Here is a 20,778-nt window from a genome sequence, read left to right as displayed (position 1 = left end):
GCAAGGCAGCAGGGAAGTTGCTCAAATCTTTGAATTAGGAGCGTCAATTAGGGGAAAAGAACCCCTTTTGTTTGACAAAGCAGTTTCATGCCTTTTTGGTTTAGAAGACTTACACAGCCTCTCTTTCCTGTTCAAGACAAAGCATTTTTACATGGCTGGTGATTTCAGCCTGTGGGGAGGGTCAGGGCAGCCCCACACGGCTCTGCTCAGGGGCTGCAGCAAAAGCTGGAGCAGTGGGTGCAGCTTAAGGCGGAACATGAGGCGCTCCCCTGAAGAGTAAACACTTTTCACTACCTGCCAATTATTTGTAGCCCAGGGAAATTTGGGGTCACCTTTTGTAACTCAACCCTTTTAACTCCAAATACAATTTGATTCAAGTCAAGGAGCAGGGAAATACCATTACTAGTGATTTGCCCTACAACCTGCATGATGTCTCTGCTCTTATTGTTTCAGCTGAGAGGATGGATAATGCTCAAAGAAAATGAAAGTTTCTGTAAATCCTACATCTATCTTCTCCATGTAGATAAGTATTAACAAGAAAAGTTATCTGTAGAATGATCTGCATTGTGCCTTTCTTTGCCTGCAAAAAATCCAGCTAAATCTGCACTAGATGCAATGGCACCCTTCCATTGCCTACAGCTTCAAAATTTGTTTATATTCTGTGGAATAACCATTCAGATGTTGTTCATTTTTAATGCTGTTTGATTACTTGTAATGAGCAATCATAGTAATAAAACAAGGATATATGAAAAAACAAATGTCCATGCTAGCCATAAACGCAGGCTATATCGGCAGTATTTAGGTGAGAGCTTATTCCCATTTATTTGCTCCTGATACACTTGGATGCTTTTTACAATGAACAACACAACACTGCAGTCCAAGATGACAGACTGGCCTCCAGGTTTGGCCCTTTTCTAGAACAGGAATGAAATCTGCTGAAACACATCTGGCTTGTTTGTTAATGGAAGAGCTCCTAAATGTGCTGTTACCAGCATAAAGAGGAAGGGGGAGAAGAAAAAGAGGGACAGGGAAGGATGTGTGAACAGAGGATGTGAAGGTGGCTTCAGGCTGTACCTGGTATAGTTAATGGAAAGTTCAGGGGGAAGTGCTGGGAAAACTGATCTCCAAAGAAGTCTGTGTGATACAGAGCATAAGCTCAGCAGGAACATGCTGGGAATAAAGGACCAAGTTTTCCAGCCGAGAAGGCAAGCCTAAGGGAATGTGAAAGAGGCTGTCAGCACCTAAGTCAGTCTAATGAGCATTTGCTTTCCAGAACAAGGCTTAGAAAGCCTGTCAGAGAGGGAGCCTGATGGCATTGGTGTCAAGTGGAAGACGCACAGCAGCGCTGCACCCAAGAAAATTGACATCTCCTCTGACCGTGGGATAATAAAGAGAGTCTTTGCCATGGATCTACACCTAAAGAGAGGGTTGTCTGCACCTGGGAGGACTGAAGCGGCACAGGTTAGTGCAGGCATTGGAACATCTCTCCGTTGATTACCACTTAACAGAATTTCTTTTTTCCAAAGATGACACAAAATACCTTTGGTCTCGTTGAGCATATTTATTGTGCTTAAAATGAATTGGTGGTGAAATCTTCCTTCTCCAATTTTCCTTGGCAACCCAGAAACTCTACAAAAAAAACAGCTTCTGCTAGACTTTTCTTCATTCTTTTCTAGAGGTTCCGTTGTACAGGTAAAATTATATACCCAGGCCACAGAGCATCCATTCTATACAAAATGTAATTCTGCAGCATTCTCTTTGGTGATGTGGTTTCCTTATGAAACATCTATTTCTGTGAGGGTAGGAAGTGTTGCCAGACAGGCTCTCATATTGTTATTGCCTTCTCTGGATACTTTTTGGTAATTTTTTGAGACTGATTAAAGCAGAAAATTGTTGCTATTCAATGTATTACCGTACAAAGGATATTACTTGTGATAGTGAGAAAGCCGTACTGGGCAATTTAAATTAGGCTGGAAGAGAAATCAATGCATATTTTCAACTTGATGCCTCGGTTAGACATTAACTGTCATTATTATTCATATTTCAGCTGCAGAGGATTTTTTTTTTTATTTTTTATTTTTGCAGCCACTTACCTGAGTGCACCTTAGTAGCCTCCATGACCTTACCCACATAGCCTTGCCAACCAGGTTGTGTGGGATGGAATTCAGTCACATCTCCTCTGGCAAGAGTGGCTGTATTTCTGGGAAAGGGGTCTTCAGGAGCCTCCTGTCCTCTCAGTGAAGTGCAGAAAACTACTTTTCTATTTGAGCTTTGGGGAGTTGAGTTTTTTGTGGCGTTGGCACAAAGGGGGCTGGAAGGGCAGATAAAATCCCCGCGCTGTCTTGTTTGGGATGGGCATGAAACAGCCGCAGCCTGACCTGCAGTGGGTGGCATGAGCCTCCCCTCACGCAGGAGGCCATGCTCCCCACTCTTTCCTTTCCATCTCAGCCTGATCCGAAGGAGAGGCTGGTTTGGGAGTTTCAGCACCCACCTTGGGCATTTCGAGCCTGGGCTGGGGAGACACCAGTGAGTGGCGTGCAGGGCTGTGAGGAGGGCAGCGATGTCAGGAGGGCAGTGATGTGAGGGGGACCCAGTGCAGTGGGACGTTGTGGAGCCCATCGCGGTGAGGGGCAGGTGTGTGAGGGTCTGTGAGGGGGGCAGCTTTTAGGGGTGGTCCCAGCGCTGTGAGGCGTAGCTGTGAAGGACTCCCAGCGCTGTGAGGGGCAGCCGTGAAGGAGTCCCAGCGCGGTGAGGGCTTGTGAGGGAGCGGCGCTGCTGTCAGGGGCGAGCTGAGGGGCTCCCCGCGCGCTCCCTCCTCACGGCGCCCGCCTCGCGCCCGTCCCGCTCCACAGCGCCGGGGCCGGGGCGGGCGCGCGCCCCGCGCTGATTGGCTGCCGTCCGTCCCCCCCCGCATCCCCGGCCGCGGGCGGCGCCGCCGCTCCAAGTTTGTGCCCGGGCGGAGCCGCCGCCGCCGCCGCCCGCGGGCTGCTCCCGGCCCTGCGCGCTCCCTTCGCCGCCGCCGCGCCGCGGGGTCCGGAGGGGCAGTGGTCCGGCCATGGCACGGCGCGGGCGGCGGCGCTGAGGCGGCTGAGGGCGGGGTGCCGGTCCCCGAGCGGGCGCCATGCGGTCCCTGAACATCACCCCGGAGCAGTTCGCGCAGCTCCTGCGGGACAACAACGTGACGCGGGAGCAGTTCATTGCTCTCTACGGGCTGCAGCCGCTGGTGTACATCCCGGAGCTGCCGGGGCGCACCAAGGTAGCCTTCGTCCTCATCTGCGTTCTCATCTTCGCCCTGGCGCTCTTCGGCAACTGCCTGGTGCTCTACGTGGTGACCCGCAGCAAAGCCATGAGGACCGTCACCAACATCTTCATCTGCTCCCTGGCGCTCAGCGACCTCTTCATCGCCTTCTTCTGCGTGCCCTTCACCATGCTGCAGAACATCTCCTCCGACTGGCTCGGCGGTGGGTGCCGGGGCCGGGCCGGGCGGTCCCGGGCCGGGGCAGCGCCGCCGCCGGGACCTGCGCTCCCCGTCTCTGAGGGACCCTTCCTGCCCCCTGTGAGGGACCTTTTCCCTTCCCGCCCCCTGCAGGGATACCCTCTCCCTCCTTCCCTCAGGTTATGTTCAAACCACCCGGAGTGCTTTCCTGCTGGTATTCCTTCGAAGTTGCGGTGTGCGTGTGGGAAGCGGTTCGTTGTGTGGAGCTGGCCAGGGAGCCTTGCCGTACTACTTTCTCTTTGGGTTTTTTTTGGGTTTTTTTTGTTTGTTTGTTTGTTTGGGTTTTTTTTCTTTCTTTTGTGTTTTTTTTTTTTTTCCCCCCTTTCCTCGCGAAGTAATGAAATCTGGCTGGCAAGTGAGGTATCAGTCTTTATGCCGCTTAAGTTCCCCTGACAGCTGTCAGCTTGGAGACAGTCCTCCCTAACCTTTTGTGAGGGAAAAGAATGTCCTCGAAGGAACAGGTGACTGAGGGAACGTGTAGAATTTATGCTGAAATAATGCATCCTTTAATTTTTTTTTAAAATTCATTTTTTTTCTTGGGAGCTATGTTGTCTAGTCCTGTTGATGTGGAGAACCTTTTGGCAAAGCTTCCCTGATGCCTAGAAAGAAGGAATTTTTTTTTTCCTTTTCTATGCATCCCAGTTCCAAAGTAGTAAAGAGCAAGCAGAGAAAGGTGCAGTAGAATTGTATATGGTATTTATTTTCCTGTGGTTTTTTTTTTTTTAATTTAAACAGTGTTTGACAATTATAAGTGGAAAAATAAAAGGGGTGGTTTTGCAGCAAGTAACAGACAACATCTTGTACAATCACAAATTGAAATATTTTTCAGAATATTTCAGAATGGTCAAGGAAGGTGTTGATAAAGTGACACACTGATATTTCAATTTCCAAGGCTTACTGTGCTTCTGTTGTTCGGAGACAACAGTGAAGGTTGTCAGAACGTGGAGATTTAATTGCAGAACTTCCCACAGACTACAATGCTGGGTGGGAATTGACAGGTCAGAGGGACTTGGAGCACATGTGAGAAATGGGCTTTATTACAGAAACTTCAATGAGAAGTGATGAATCCCAAGCTCCTGGGACTACTGATAGTAAGGACAACTGTGCTGTTCTCTTATGAGCTGTTTTGGGGAAGATAACCTTTGTGGTTCTTCTCTCTCCTAAGGAAGGCTCTGATCTGTCAACCTGACCAAATATCTGCTCAGAATCAACTGAAACCTCCGTGTGGGGTGAATTACAGGAGATAGGGCATGGGCTTGTGGAACAGTATGGGGAAAATATGTATGTCTTTATTTACACTCTGTTACTGAGGGTGCCTGACAAACATCTAGAAGTAGAGAACGTAAAAGGTCTGGCATAGTTACAACAAATCTCTTCAAATATTCAGTGTTTGGGCAGCTAAAGTACACTGTTCTCTGGGGATTACTGTGTTTTTTGCCTGCCCTCTTTGCTGTGCTAGGGCATTTTCAGTACAAGTGAATCCATATGTCTTTTGATCTGGTGAAATCATTACCTTGAAGTGACACAGTGTTGGGAGGACATAATAAGTAATATCATGGATGCATGTTAACCCTTTCCTCTGGGGGATGGGGGGGTGTGAAGTGAAATTGAGGAAAACAAATGCATGAACTGATGGTATCCCAAGGGTATCTGGTTCCTGATGCTTACAGGGTGAAGCGTGAGTGGTGTTTACAGTTGTGCTGCAAATCAGAGCCTGCCAGTTCTGGAGGAGTCTTTTCCTTGCTGGCTTAAGTGGTTTAATATGCCTTTTGCCTTTCATTTTGGAGCCTGAGAAAATCTTATTCTCATCCACTGTAATGCAGCATCACTGAGTTGTGCAAGATCCAACTCTGTTATGAAGAAGGTGATTTTACTTGTGATGTATCCTTGGTGGACAAAGTGGTGCATCCTGAGACACTTGATGCTAGAAATTAATTGGGAGTTCTGAGCCTTTAGTCACTTTATATCTTGATTTACTTGCATCACTGAAACAAGCATCTGTTCTAGGTGATGTGAACCGAGATGTGTGTGTTTTGTACTTAGAAGTGGTTGTTTATTTCCATGCTTGTATATGTGTGTTTGTTTCTTCCCCTTCTGAAACCCACAGAAGAATAGGGGAGGAGAGGACTGCAAACACTGTAATGCAAACAAAAAACTAGCCACAATTTCAGAGTAGCTGAAGCTGTGACTTTTTCTGTAGTATTTTCACTCACACACTCTTAACTTCACCTGCAGTTAAAAATCTCTGTGTGCCTCACTTTTCCTGATGATCAAGCAGCATTAACACAGACCCTTTAACTCTTTATGGGTAACAACTGGAAGCAGCACCATATTGACTAAAAATAGGTTTGAACTGGTCCTGCTTTTGATTCCCTGATATCTTTAAGTAGCTGTGTGAGTTACTAGTGACAGCATATGATTTAATTTCCCAATTTAAACTTCGCAGCTGAAATGGCTGTAATTTCATGGGGAGCTTTGAATGAATATCCAGCATGCTCATCTCTCTGTAATTCAGAAGAAAATTAAGATTGTGGCTTTGTCATAAATGATCTCTGGGATCATATTAATTGATAAGAAGGATGAAATGGGAGCTCAAGTGGGAGTAAATGGATGCATACAGCAGTAGTGTGTCTTGGTGCAAGCTGAAGCAGTTGAGGACTTGCTCTCATGTAGTCATAGGTGGGAGGCAGCAGTAGTGGTCCTGTTGTAGTGATGAATGACAGCACCATTAAAGATAAATTTGGGCTTTTGTCTCTGGGTCAAATATTACAAGAGTTGCTTTGTTTCCTGACACTGCTTGGTAGATGAGTGTTGTCTTTACAGAGCTGCCTGGGCCGACGGGAGAATTAATTTATTCTTGTCTAATATAACAGTCCTGGTGAAAGATAAGGGCACAGCTCGAGCTTACAATACAGCCAGCACCGTCCTACATCCTTGTGAATTTTGCATCTTCTCAGGTGGGATGTGTATGCTCAAGACAGGTGTCAGAGGGTGACTGTGCCTGTCACTTTGGGAGCAGTGAGTCATCTGAGGCACTCCTGAATACTGAGGTGCCCTCATGTATCTTGTCTGTCCTCCAGCTGCCTCTCAGGAGAGGGATGGGTCTTCTGTATGTTGCTGTCACATCTGGTGCCTCATGATGTGACAGCTTCCTCTTCTCTAAAGGCTTGGTGAAAAACTGACACCTTCTACCCAGCTGAGTGTTTAAGGTGCTTTCTCTTACTTGCCAAATGTCTTGTGTCTAGTGTGTTACCTTAGAACTTCCCTGTGTGAGAACACATAAACATTCCTCACTGGGGGATGAGAACTAAATCTTGCATCTATACCAAGAACTGATGTAAAACTATGCATTGCCCAGATATGCAACACCCTTAGGGCTATCATCTGTGTGATGATGACTGATGTGTACTGCCCCAAGTTACAAAATGTGAGAGAAATCAACTTGTTTGCTTCAAGTGATGTGGAGAGAGCATATTACAAGCAGTGGCAGAAATCCTAGTGCAGGGGCATGATCAACAGCATTTTACCAGAGGAAGGAGCAATTTAACTTTTATCAGAGAAAGGTTTCAGGCTTTTGCTTTTGTAACTCTGATAAAAGAAGCGATATTTGAAATGACTAAATCACAGTTCTAGGCACAATGTCCGATAATGAAGGCATAAAACGCTTACGGGAATGCCATTTATATTTGCAGTCTCTGAATGTGTTATTGTTGGGAAAACTATTCACTGCTTGAATAATCAGTGCAGGTTTTAGCAAGCAGTGCATAAGGAATACTTTAAGCCTCTTGAAAAAGAGAAGCAATTAGTTATTTTCATTCCCAATGTTCTGCTGCAAATGATTTTCTTTCCCAGTCAGTTTTAGTTAGTCAAGCTGCAGTGCTGTCTTGACTAACAGTCCCTTGGAGGTGTTCTCTGAAAGCCTAACACTGTAGAAATTTAAACATTTTGATACATACTTAAGATATTATTTAAATTGTTATCATTATTTAAATTATTCAGAAGAGTCAACACTTTCCTGTACTGCCACCAGTGCAGAAATTAATGCAGTTCCAATGATTTTGAGGTGATCCCAGCATTTTAGCTTTTAACCCAGCATTGGGAAAACATAGACTGAAATTTCAATAACCTTGACTGAACCTCACTGAAGTGGACTTTTATTCTTCATGTTTGTCTGTTAGCTGTATAATCTTGAAACCATCTTCCAAACAGCCACATTCTTACCTGCTGGATTATAACAAAGATTTAAGGTAGTATTTTCCTCTAAAATCTTCTGTTACTCTGTGTTAAGTCTGAACACAAATGTGAAAATTCGCTTGAAATGGTTTTAATGTATGTGTTTGACACACCTGGCTTTTTGCCTGTCTCAGTCTTATTTTAATTTCACTGTATTTACTGTGATGTAGTAGCATAATTAATTTTTTTCCTCAAAACTTACCATGTCTTCCTTGTAATGAAATTTGGCACTTTTTTTCTCAGTTTTCCATAAGAGGCTTTGAACCAACAGACACTTGAGAATGGGACTGTATCTATTTATTCTTGCTGCAGGTGAAGCCTGTTCTACACCAATGGATTAAATATTAAGTGAAATGTGCATGCATTGTTCTGAAATAATTACCTTATTTCACAGTAAATTTAATTTTCCATGTGTAAAGGCCTGTTAATGTTTGTAATTTGAAAATATCAGTTATATAATTTAAAAATATTGAAAGATCTGGAGAAAGTTTCTAGTAATTATCTAAGCAGCTGGGAATGGCTATAGATTTATAAATAAAACTATGGGTTTAAAAACTAAGAAGAGGCATGATATGAAGAACACTCACTATTCTGCCAAGTACAAGGACTCAGGATTAAATCCCATTCAAACACAGTAAGGATGGTGGATGGATCTCAGGTGTGTTGATGGCAGAATTCCATTGAAGTTGATGGCTCTTCAGTTGGCCCTGACATTCTAAACAGTTTATTTCCTTTTCTTTTTCTCTAAGCGAATCTGTTTTAAACACTTCTGTGAAGGAGGGTCGACTGCCTGGCTCAACAGTCTCTTAACCTTGATGGAGGTTTGAATTTCAGGGCTCTTGAAGGTCTCATTTCTCATTTTCAGAAAATGGGAAGCATTTGTGTAGTGAGTTACAATTCAGGGCAAGCACAAGAGCCCTGAAGGGATATTACATTGTTAATAACAGTGGCACCCAGAGACCCTGTGCATAGTGGTATCCGCAGCTTCAGGGAACTGAAGTTCTGTTCTGTTTTTACTTTTTGATAAGTAGATGCTTTTTAACTAGCTTTTACCTATTACTCATTTGGAAATAGCATGGTGTTTCTCGTTCATTAGAAAACTTGGTGGCTGTTTTTCTGTGGCCTCCAAGTCTCCAAAGTGTGTGCTGTGTGCCTCAGAAAAGGTGTTTCTATTCCAGCCAACTGTGTCTAATGGAGAATATCCTTTTGCTTCCCATTTCTGGAAGTGCTAATGTCATTTGTCCAGCTCGGTAGGCTCAACCTGCAGGCATTATGTAGACTTTTGCTTTTAGCTACTTTTGTATAGCTTAAGTGCTTACTTTTTATGTGTTTGTCTTCAAAAAGATGAGTTAGGGGTTTTTTGCAGCCTTGTCTCCTGGGAGTTCAGCTCAAGGCATGGCGAGTGGTAGTCTGTGCTCTTTGACAGTGTGGTTGCTGGGAAGAAAGTGAGAAGACATCTGTGAAAAAAAAACAATGGCCATCTGGGAATTTGAGAGTTCTCTCCAATTTGGGGTGTTCCCTTTGTTCTTTGAATATTTGGGCACCAGCTAGTTACCCTGGGATGCTGGGACTTCAGTGGAGGAGTAGTGCATTACAGGGAAATCCCTGTAAGGCAGGTTTAAGTCTGGCCTTTTTCAAACTCTAAGAAGTATCCTGTGATGGAAGTTTGGGTTGTTTTTTAGCTTTGTTTTGTGTTTGTTTGCTTGTTTTCGGTTTTCCCCCAGCTTCAGCACTCCGACTTGAACTCATTTCCTTAGTGAAACAGGAACTGAAACATTTCATTAACAAGTTTGGCTCTTCTGTTTGTTGTTTGTAGCAGGAATCCCTTCTAACTTAGGGAAGCAAAAATGTAAAACCAATTCTTTGGTCACACTCACCATTTGCCATGTGCAGAGTAGGTAGGATTTGAACTTGCTTTTGGTTTTATCTCACAACAGAAGTTTAAGCCCACTGGGTGAAGGATGTGAATTTGACAGAGTGAATCTGGTGCTGTATGTGCAGCACATTCTGTGCTGGGTGTAGTGAGAAATTGATGGGATGCTGAGTTAGTAAAATATTGGCTCTGTTTCATGAGGCATTTCCTTAGGCATTACTGATGCCAAGGAAGGAGCACGGGGAATTTTATTTCATAAATTGCAGTTGATACAAGATGTGAGGATGTCTTGTCTTGCTCTTCAAGATGTCTTGTCTTGCTCTTCCTGATGCCCTGGAAAGGTAGATACTGGGTGAAAAAGAGACATGCAGCCCAGTGCCCCCTCAGCCATGCAATTCCTACTGGCCATGCTAAGATTTCATTCAAGGAACTTGAAACTGGGCTGCATGGTGTGTTTTTATTCTGGTTTAAGCCAGATCTGTGTGCACATCCATCGTGTTGCTGATGTTGAATATGTGCTTGAAAAGTGTTTCATTTCCACCCGTTGCTGTTTCTCCTCTCCTTCCCTTTGTGGAGCCACAGAAAAAGGGATTTTTGGGCAACTAGAATTGGCAAGACTAGTAACAAACCAGTTCCTTCTTGTAAGCTAGAGTGGCTTCTAGCCTGGCCTATCAAGCAAAAGTTTTCCTTGTTTCTTGTTCCCTTCTTGGAAGGTAGGATTAAGTTTTTCGGAATTTTCTGTTTGTTTTCTGTTTTCTATGCTGTTACTGCTTAAGGTATCCATAGCATCTTAAAGCTTGACTGAAAATTGGATCAGATAGTTCTTAGGCTGTTTTGGGTTTATGGATTATATCTGAGTAAGGTATAAATAATGGTCTAGTAAGGGCAATACCCCTGACTGTTGCTGAAATGAATAGCTGGTACTGAACTGTAAGAGTGTAAGGGAACTGTGGAAATATGGACAGAGAAAATTATCTCAGGGTCAAAAAACAAGTAAATGAGAAGTAGATTGGGAAGGGCATTAAGTTTTTTACAGAATTATTTATATGGCTTTCTAAGATGGCTTGATAATGGGTAATGGAGAATGACTAATACCTTAAGAATTGAATATGGACTTTGGAAAGCTGTGGCAGCAATATAAGTTGAAGTTGCATAAACACAATAGGAATCTGTACAACTTAGAAAATGCAGGCAGGAAATTGCATTTGTTTTGCACAGTGGCACTGTCATAACTTGGTAATCAACAGAGAGGGAGACTTAGAGAACAGAAGGATGATGAAGAGGTTGAATTTTTCCTCTTATGCCTCCTCCTCTATATATCTCACTTGACAGGATGATGCATTAAATGCTGAGGTGTACACATAGAGTGATATATAAATGAGCTTAAGGAATGTGTTTGCAGCAGCAGAAAAGGCAAACTTTAAACAGGCAACACTCAGACCTTCACAAACTAGAGAGTAATCTGCCAAAATGAAAAAATAATAAATGGCTCTGTAACTTGACATGTTTGAAAACAGATGATGGAAGACTTGGTCAAAAGTGAAATAAGAGTAAGTGTAAGACTGGTAACAGGGCAAGTGAATCCTTAGAAATCTTGGCTTTGCAGATGGATACAATAAAGAATGGCTGTGGAGAGCTGCATTTGACAAATGGCTTAAATAGGTGACTCAGCAGTTTAGATGTTACAATAAATCTAAGAATCTTGGTCTGTTATTTATAGTAATGGCATCTAGTGTTAATAGCTGTTGCATGTCTTACTGATTATTGCAGGTGCCTTCGCTTGCAAGATGGTGCCGTTTGTTCAGTCCACTGCTATTGTAACTGAGATTCTTACAATGACCTGCATTGCTGTGGAAAGACACCAGGGAATTGTGCATCCCCTAAAAATGAAGTGGCAGTACACCAATAAAAGAGCTTTCACGATGCTTGGTAAGATTTTAAGCATCTCCAGTAATTGTGTGTGAGAAATTATCTTCAGTGAGGATGGCATGGTATCTACAGATATGACCAGTGATTCAGAGGCAGAGTTAATTGACCTTTAGAAAATAGCTCAGGGATAGTGCCTCCAAGTAAAGTATTCACTAGCCAAAACTCTCACAAGGGACTTAGCATCTCTGAAGTCAAAAATGTACTTAAAAAAGATAAACCTTTAGCAGCCATTTCTTTTTTATTTTTTCCAGAAAAGTTCAAAATGTACAAGCACTGCTTAAGAAATGTCACAGGGAAATGATCCTTCCATTGTTACACAAAGAGGTTTATTTAATGCTCCTTGTGCAGATTAAGTGCTTTTCCTGTGGAATATCAATACATGGTGGTAGTTTGAGAGACAGAAAGCTGATGTCAAAAGAGCATGCTGTTATTGATGTGAGTGTTGACTGATGAATGCCTCATAGAAAACTTTGTTCTTTGCTACAGTTTTCTTCCTTGCCTGATTTTTCAAAGCTGTTGAACTGTTCATACCAAATCCTGCTTGTTGGACAAAGTGTGAAAAAATGTATTTGTTTACAGGCATAGTCTGGTTGCTGGCTCTCATTGTTGGGTCGCCCATGTGGTACGTGCAGCGGCTTGAGGTAGGTTGGGTCAAATGGGGATTTGCTTATTAAACTCAGTCCTTGCTGGATCTTCCTATACCTCTAGGTGAAATTGGATCAACTCCTGTGAAATTAGAGAGGGATAGGGGAGGTGGAGCTTTGGTTATGTGCACCAGCCTGGGAAAGGCTAAGGATTAGAACTTGCATGCGCTGTGGAAGAGGGAATACAAGCAGGGACTAGTCATGCCTATTCTCCCTAATTATGTCCAAGAACAGAAATCTGTGACTTCCACTGTAGCTTTCTTTTGGTTTATAGGCGCACTGGCACAGAGGAATAGAGGGCTTAGATTGCTGTTTCAGGATGACACAGTACTCCCCAAGATCTGGAAAAACTGTGCTTAGTTTAGAATTAATTAGCTGCTCATTATAGTTGATGAGCTACCACACACGTTTGGAGGTTAGGCAGGAGGCTTGGCAGAATCTGCTGCTTGTGAATCTGAATGTTAATAATTTTCTTGTTTTTTCAAGTGGCTAAGTGTGAGGTTTCTATACATCCATCTTTACTTGCAAAATGTGTAGCCAAGGTCTCCTTGAAGTGCAAATCAGAGCATCTCCCAGCCTCTCTTTGTCAATTTGGATCAAACTCTATATTTGATGTGGAAAAGTGCCTGGAAGAATTTTGTCACACTGAAAAAAATCTGTTGAATTTTGGTTGTTCCATTAAGAACAGAATATCTGAATGTGCTTGGGTTTTACACTTGGGATAAACACCTTAGTGACTCATCTTCTTTACATTTGTTACAGGTTAAATATGACTTTCTATATGAAAAAGTGCATGTTTGTTGCTTGGAAGAATGGGCCAGTCCCATTTATCAGAAGATCTATACAACCTTTATTCTTGTTATACTCTTCCTTCTTCCACTGATGCTGATGCTCTTTTTGTACACTAAAATTGGCTATGAACTCTGGATTAAGAAACGAGTGGGAGATGCTTCAGTTCTTCAAACCATTCATGGGAGCGAAATGTCTAAAATATCAAGGTTTGTAAGCAAAATGCACTTGGAACTTTGACTTGTAGAAAGCTTTTTTCCTGACTTTTTTATTCCTCTTGAATAAAGTTGAAATGGCTTGCAAGACATACTAATGTCATGCTGCAAAGTGCTCTGCTGTCCCAAAAAAGAGAAATAAAGTGCTAGATTTGTATGATGATGCATTTTTTCTTTCCAAGGGGATTGTGTACTTCTGAGCTTTCCTTGAGGGTTTTATTTGAATCTGCAGCTATCAGAACACAGTCACAGATCTAACGTGAAGAGAGATATGTAACTGCCAGCCAGTTCCCAGTGATTCAGTGTGGAATTCTTGCTGCAATTTCAGGAAGAAGAAGCGAGCAATTGTTATGATGGTGACAGTGGTGTTTCTCTTTGCAGTCTGTTGGGCCCCTTTCCATGTCATTCACATGATGATGGAGTACAGTGAGTACCTGCCATATCTCATAGAATAAAGTCAGGGGTTTGGGGTTTTTTTAAGTAATGGAACTTCCTATTGTGAAAAGCTAATGATGCTACAGCATTTAGCTCTAGAGTACCTTCTGCTTATAAAAAAAAAGGAAAAACAGGAGTATTAGAGGAGTGAGCAGCTCTGTGTAGATTTTTTCCTTACCGTGTCTGTTATGCTGCCCTCATTTGATGAAAGGTTAAAAGGACTTGGCTGGAAGGTAAAAGTTATTTCTGAGCATAAAACGTCTTGAAGTTTTAAATGATATTTAATTTACCTTAACTGTTTTGAGTTAAACTTAAAATGAAACATTTATCCCTTTTATTGAGGTAGGCATATTGGAAATATAAATACTGGACATCACAGCGATGATACCCAATGAATCCAGCTAGAGTTTTTTGGTGCTCTTTACTGCAAACTGTCTTGGAAATGCCCTCAGTGTTTATTCTGTTGGCTTTTTTTGCTATTTGCCTTTTTCTCTGGAGTCTTGCACTGTTCATCTCTCACTTCCTCCATGGATACTGGAGCAGCCTATGTGCAGAAACAAGAGGAAATTTTCAGTAGTTGTACTCTACTTTCTAAAGGCAGGAGCTGTTTCTTTGTCTCCCATCACAAATAAGATTGTAGCAGATAAATCAATAGTTTAGCCAGTCAGCTTTTTTGCTCATAAATTTTCTTTATTTTGATTCTGTTACTACCTGCATACAAAGCAGGACTGTGTGATAGTTCTTGATTTTATCTTGTTGATGAAACTCAACTGCTAATGTTAAGAACCTCCAGCATAGGTTGTTTTTTTTTAATTTTAAAGAAAAACATCTAATGCCAAACTGGATATAAACAGGCTAAGTAGTAAGCATTTATGACATTCTGTACTTACAGCATATTTCTCTTTTCCTGTCCCCAGGTAATTTTGAGAAGGAGTATGATGATGTGACAATCAAAATGATTTTTGCAATTGTTCAAATCATAGGATTCTTCAATTCTATTTGCAACCCTATTGTGTATGCTTTCATGAATGAGAACTTCAAGAAAAATTTTCTGTCTGCCCTCTGCTTCTGCATTGTGAAAGACAACACATCCCCAAGCAGGCAGCTTGGGAACTCAGGAATTACCATGAGGAGGCAAAAGCCAGGTGCATCTCAGAAAGATCCCATGGATTCGGACGAAGGCAGGAGGGAGGCATTCAGTGATGGCAACATCGAGGTCAAGTTCTGTGATCAGACAGCTTCCAAAAGGAATTTGAAAAGGCACCTGGTCCTGTTCAGCTCTGAGCTTACTGTGCACTCTGCAGTAGGAAATGGACAGTAGCATCACAAGGGGCATGGCAATGGAGAAGTCATTCTCTTTAAGATCATTTCAATAAGCCATTTAAAAGAGTTTGCTGCTTTGCATGCTGAAATGAGGGGGGAAAATGATGTGTGGGTTCTAATAATGTTGGGATAGTGTCTGAGAAAATATAATGCTTATTTTGTAATGACAAGGAGTAAAACTTTGGAAAACAACATTGTGTGATTTCCAGGAGAAAAAAATAATTTCTTCCTGACCTAATTTAGGGCTTGTTTGCCCTCTGCTTTAGGTAAACAAAACTGCTGCTTGCTCAGTTTATTGTGTGTCTGGACTGTACACAGCTGAATGCCAGAACACAGGAACTATGGAGAGAATGTGCACCTTTTTGGGACAACCTGGAAGGCTGACATGGGGATGGCATTGTAAGATTGACTTTCTGCAGCTTTGAGGACAGAGCAGCTTCAGATCTGAGTTCAGGAAAGATGGAGACTGAGATGCAATTCTATTTCAGAAAAAAGAAAGGGAAGATGAAAGAGTTATCCAGAACATGACTCTGAAAAGATTTAAGATTTAAACACCACATGCATGTTCAGATTTTGTTAACAGGAAGCATATTAGTAATTAACAATGCATGCATAATTACTGTGCTATTTTTTACAGGTTTATTCTTGGGTACAAATTTAAATGCAATTGTACTGCCCTGCAAACTGCATTGTTCTTCTGAAAAATGAAGAAGCTGAAAAAGTGCTGAACAAGAAAGTGCAGGAGGTGTGGTCTGTAAACACTGAATTAAACTTCCAGTCATGCTTGGACATGTGACTCTCAGGTTGAAAGGGTGGTGTTGCCATTTTCTGGTGGGTTATAGGGACCTGATCCAGAGCCTGTTGGGACTTCACAGAAGACTTTCAGTGGAATATCATGGTCTTTTGACCAGACACTTCTCTGAGAACATGCTTGTATTTTTGTCTGTCCATCATCTTCAAAGGGGATTAATTGCTGTCTGAGAGCTGGGCCAGTGCTTTGTTATTTTAGACTTCACTGTAAACTAGGGGGTTGTTATCCACATAAATTCTCAATGTTTTTGCTCGCAGTGGGCCAAACTGCAAAATTGCAAAGGTATGTTTGCAAGTGTGGGACTGGGGGAGAAGTGTGATCTGAACTGGTACACTGGGATCCCATAAATGAGGCCTTGAAATACAGAATTTGCCACTCCAGCTGAGGTTAGGTTGGATCCTTTAACAGCCTGTAAAATGTCAGTGCTCTCTTCTGTCACTCCTTGCCTCACCTGTGGGACCTTGATGCTGCCTTGGCAGTCAATTTAAAATTATTTTACATTGCTACTTTACATTTCACTGTAAATGAAAACTTAGGGTAAAATATCCTTGTATAATTTAATCTGATTCTTCTCTTATGTCTACAGATTGCAATGGGTTTGTGACACACTTTATTTACATGTGTTTTTTTTATATTCTATATGATGCACTCTTGTGCAATGACAGAAAGCTCCTGACTTGTCCTGAGAGCCAGGAATTAAGAGCTTGTTACCATAGTTTTCCTCAGCAGATATAAAGTTTAACTGCCTGATCATGAGAACTATGTGTTTGGATAGAATCTGTGACTGAAAACTAATTTATTTTAAACTATTTATTTATTTGCACTGCTAATTTCAGTGACAGATTTTAACAGACATTTAACCAGAACTTCCAAGTATCTTTGTCTCTGTTTGTCTTCCCTGCTTCTGTTGTCTCATAAAATGTTGTGTCAATTAATAACTGCTGTAGTATTAATTTTGTTTTCATTAAAGTTCCTTTATGGCTTTTTTGGTGCTGTTTTGCACTAGGGGATATCTGCTGTAGACTTCACTTTGAGTCTCTCTTTGTTTAAAGATTCATGTGAGCTTATCTGTGCCTCTCTTGTGATGAAATTCCAGTCCTGTTACAGGTGCCAGCTGCTCCTGTAATCCTGAGAGCTGTGATTTAAAGGACTTTACAGAGTAAGGTGAGAAAGAGGAAGAAAAGTCCAATCTCTTTGTAGAAGAGAAGTGATAAATATTTCAGCACAGATGTGTGGGGCTGTGGTTAGGTTAAATATAAACAAAAATACAAAAGACAGTTCTCCTACTGTTCTTAATGGTAATTATATTATTTGTGCATTTTTGACAGAGTAGTTGTCTTGAAGCCAGGTAATCTTGTCCTGACTGCAGGGAATAAAAGATCCATTATTGGCATAAGCACCACCAGGATTTTTCCCATGTTCTTTAAACCTGCCAGAGCTTCAGCTTTGATTTAGCCAACAAAACCAGTTGTGCTGTTGAAGTGTGTCAGTTTTGAGTCCAGGCTGGTTAGCCTATCCCTTGCAGTGGCTTCTACCCTGTGTGTGGCTGTAGGACAAGCCCTGCTGTCCCTCAGCTTGTCTGTGCTTATTTCCATCTTCCAGCAACAGAATTGCATGGTTCATCTGATCACAAAAATATTCCTGGCTAATGAATTTATCAGAGAACATAAAAAATAACCGCACTCGTTTCCCTAAACAGCATATCTATCAAAGCTGTCATGTGCTTTATGGAAAAATGTTTCTTCAAGTTTTTTATTATGTTAGTTAGCAATTACTTATGTCTTTGATAAAATTAAAGAGAAACCTCTTTTATTCTCAGCTGCAAGAGGCTAAGCCTTTAAGTTGCAGTGAGGTGATGCCAGGGACTGACAGGCTGATGAAGACAGGAGCCTGAAAGGACACATTCAACTGAACAGAGACTCTGGAAATTGAATGAATGAGGAAAAAGTGTCAGATGTGTCAGCTTGTTCAACTTCTACCAGAGTATTAACAAGGAAAACAGTGAGTAGAAGGGACTGAACCCTCTCAGTAATTGTAACAGTAGCAATTAAAAAAAAAATCCAATGTCAGCCTGTTCCAAGGAATAACCAATTGCCAATGATTGCCAAAGCAGCAGAGATGTGTGCTGTGCCTGCATCCAGGGAGTAAGTACATAAATTCTCAGCCTGGAGATGTGTTAGCCCTGTCTGAGTGCTGCTGACAGGATTAGCTCATGTGCTCCTGGCAGTCTTGGGGCATGGTAGAAGCCATTGAAAAAGTGATCCAGCCGAGTGAAAGGGACACCTCAGAGATCAGAGAAATATATTGCAAAGGAGATCTAGATGATTATTTCCCGGGGGGGGGGGGAGGAAAAAAAAAGTAGAGAAAAGGATTTAGTAGAGCTGTTGACTTGGAGAGATGGGAGAGCAAGATAATCATGTAAAGCTATATTTTTGTATCGATTAGAGTTGATCTGAGTGTTAGAAAAGTTGGGAGAGTTTAGGAACTGTATTCAGCGAGCAGATCTGTGAACAAAACAGCATCTCAGTGCACAGGGCAAAAGGCTGGGACAAGTGGAAGCTGCCCTTTTGGTGCCTCTCCAGGTGGGAGCAGTGGAAAGAACCAGGAGCTTCGCCAGCCTGAGGAGGGGACAGGTAAATGTGGATTTAATGCACACTAAAGAGGTTAGGGTGGGTAAAGCCCTTCAGAAACACTGACAGCAATCTCTTTATTTCTGTTTATACTCCAAGTCCTGCTTTACCCTTCAAAATTGGCTTCCAGAAATACTGCTGGACATTCATATCACCATTAACTTCCTCTGTGGAAGCTCCAGTGAAGCTGATGGATTATGAAATTATTTTAAATGCTCTGGTGTGGTTTGAGATGAAGGGTCACATGCTGATTTATTATGAGTGTTTAATCTCCCCCCAACTCCTCATCCACATCAGTACAACAAAACCTGCTCAGTCAAAAGCAGTAAAACCTGGTTCCTTTCATCCCAAAAAATACAGACTCACAGTCCTACAAGTTAGGCTCACACAATTTTTGTTTTGCTGCAAAAGTGCTGTCCTACAAGCCAGGGTTGTTTTTGAGGTTTAAGGGTATTTGTATGTGTTAGTGCTTTCATAAAAGAAGAAATCTAGTAGAGATACAAACAAACTTCTACAAATTGCATCTCTGCCCTGTAGGGTGCTTAAAATGCCAACCAAGACTTGAAAAGATGTCTTGCTGCCTGAAAAAGGTTGAATTTTGTTTCTCAGTCTCCTGTGGAGTATTATAAAGCTTTCTATGAAAAGCCCTCATTTCCTTGCATTTTCCTTTTTTTTTTTTTTTTTCCCACAAAGCAGAAACTTCTGCTTATTTCTTATTCTTTGGAGAAATAATCATAAAACCTTCTCCCCAAACATATTGTAGAATATATTCAGTTTATGATAGGGACACTGTCCTAAAATGACATGTGCTTGCATTGAAAAGCTTTTTTACATTAGCACTTTTTAGAGGAAAATGTTTTTATTTTTTTAAGTTTCTGTTGAAATCTCTTTACAACCTTCTAGTTTTTATTTGCTCTTTCTAATGCCATCACTAATTTTTTCTAAGTGAATTTCACCAGGGTTTCTCAGGACTCACTCTCTCAGGTGAATTTATGGTTCCTTTGGACATGGTCCTTTTATTCTCTCTCTCTAATATTTTCCTTGCTTTATTAAGTTGTATGGTCTTACACCATTTTTCCCCATGCTACTGAGCAAAGCCTTAATTAATTGATTTAAAATTTATGGCACAGTCTCCATAAATATCTTGTTATATCTTGGAAATTCATAAGAAAGCTTTCAGGCATTTTCAGTGCTCTGGGATCTGATTTGTAAATCCATTTCATTTTCCCATCTGAAATAGGCATCCTTGCTATTTGCATTTATGCCACCTTGATAAATATTCTAATGTATGGACATAGAACTGCTGCAGGATAAGGGATAGTTCTCCTGTGGTATCACAGGTGCAATATTTTAATTTCATTTTCTGCCTCAACAGTTTGCTCAAGCAAAAATTAGTCAGGTTGAACTGTATTTCCAGTGTTGACAAATAACTTCTTCACTGACTTAATAAAGCAGAAGTGCACTTACTTACAGATCCATCAGACTGGAGGGGAAAAACATTTCAAATATTTTAGAAAAAAATCCTAAATAATCTTTCTACTTATCAAAGAAAAAGGTCAGCATGTTTGGGATTTTTAAAAAAAATTTCTTCTTAATTTCTTTTAAAGGTGTCTTTCCCTAGTGCCCAGATTCTGCTGTGCAGGGTGAGGTGAAGCTGCTGACTGGAGTGTGTGGGAAGGGGCTGAATTACAGTTCTCAATTTGTATCAGGGCTGCTCTGCTTGTTGGCATCCCTGGGACCCTTCTGCTTTCATGGGGTCACTGAACTCTGCACATGTGTTTGCTGAAGATCCCTCTTTTTCACTATTTCCTTTTTTTTTTTTCTCCTTCTGCTTTTCCTGAAGCAATTCCTTGTGACCCTATCTCTTTATACAGATTAGAATAACCAGGTAATTAATTTTGAGACCAAAGGGAATCAGCCCTGTGGTTCATAATGTTTATTCCATCAAGTCTGATTATCAGATTACAAACTGCATTTCCAGTCCTTATTTCAGGCACCCTTGGAAAGACCTTGCCCACACTGCTGGTTAGAGCAGACTTGCATGTGTATATTTTATTTCTGAATTGACTTTATATATTGGCATGTTATTTCTCAGGCTGTTTATTGACATATTTCCATTTTAATATTTCTTTCTTTGCCTTTACAAATTTCTAATTCCTATGAAATGGAGCTTCTCAGTAATGTGCCAGCTGCACTGGGAGAGTTGGGGTTTTTTTTTTGCTTTAAATAACAAGCATAGATGTCAGTCTTTATTGTACAGATGACAGCTAAACTATGGCTTATAAAAAGGCCCAGTAACTTTCTTCTGGTAGCCTGACAACTCTGTGCAGTGTCTTTTGTGTGTGTGTGACAACAGAAATATAATGTTCATCTGCTTCTTGCCTCTAACACAGGGTTTCC

General features: G+C 41.5%; 2 protein-coding genes across 4 annotated transcripts in view; both read left to right on the top strand.

Annotated features, from left to right (window-relative positions):
* Positions 1-2,734: 2,734 nt before the first annotated feature.
* QRFPR (pyroglutamylated RFamide peptide receptor) lies at positions 2,735-16,701 on the top strand. Of its 2 annotated transcripts, none has more exons than XM_064416389.1 (6): positions 2,735-3,461; positions 11,373-11,531; positions 12,111-12,172; positions 12,938-13,173; positions 13,561-13,605; positions 14,532-15,129. In XM_064416389.1, the coding sequence occupies exons 1-6, from the start codon at positions 3,122-3,124 to the stop codon at positions 14,533-14,535; spliced, it is 846 nt and encodes a 281-aa protein (XP_064272459.1). In that variant the 5' UTR covers positions 2,735-3,121; the 3' UTR covers positions 14,536-15,129. The 2 variants fall into 2 exon arrangements, with proteins under 2 accessions (XP_064272459.1, XP_064272458.1); XM_064416388.1 differs by having other exon boundaries at positions 2,741-3,461; positions 13,508-13,605; positions 14,532-16,701.
* TNIP3 (TNFAIP3 interacting protein 3) overlaps positions 15,920-20,778 on the top strand; it is a 57,245-nt gene continuing 52,386 nt past the window's right edge. For both annotated transcript variants that reach the window (XM_064416391.1, XM_064416395.1), the window contains exons 1-3: positions 15,920-16,030; positions 16,845-16,912; positions 17,568-17,749. The gene's annotated coding sequence lies outside the window, so the exon portion shown is untranslated. The remainder of the gene's footprint in view (positions 16,031-16,844; positions 16,913-17,567; positions 17,750-20,778) is intronic.

The sequence above is a fragment of the Passer domesticus genome, chromosome 4 (genome assembly GCF_036417665.1).
Source record: "Passer domesticus isolate bPasDom1 chromosome 4, bPasDom1.hap1, whole genome shotgun sequence".
In the NCBI taxonomy this organism is placed as follows: domain Eukaryota; kingdom Metazoa; phylum Chordata; class Aves; order Passeriformes; family Passeridae; genus Passer; species Passer domesticus.
The sequence above is the reverse complement of the archived record's forward strand: the minus strand, read 5'-3'. Positions and strand labels throughout refer to the sequence as shown.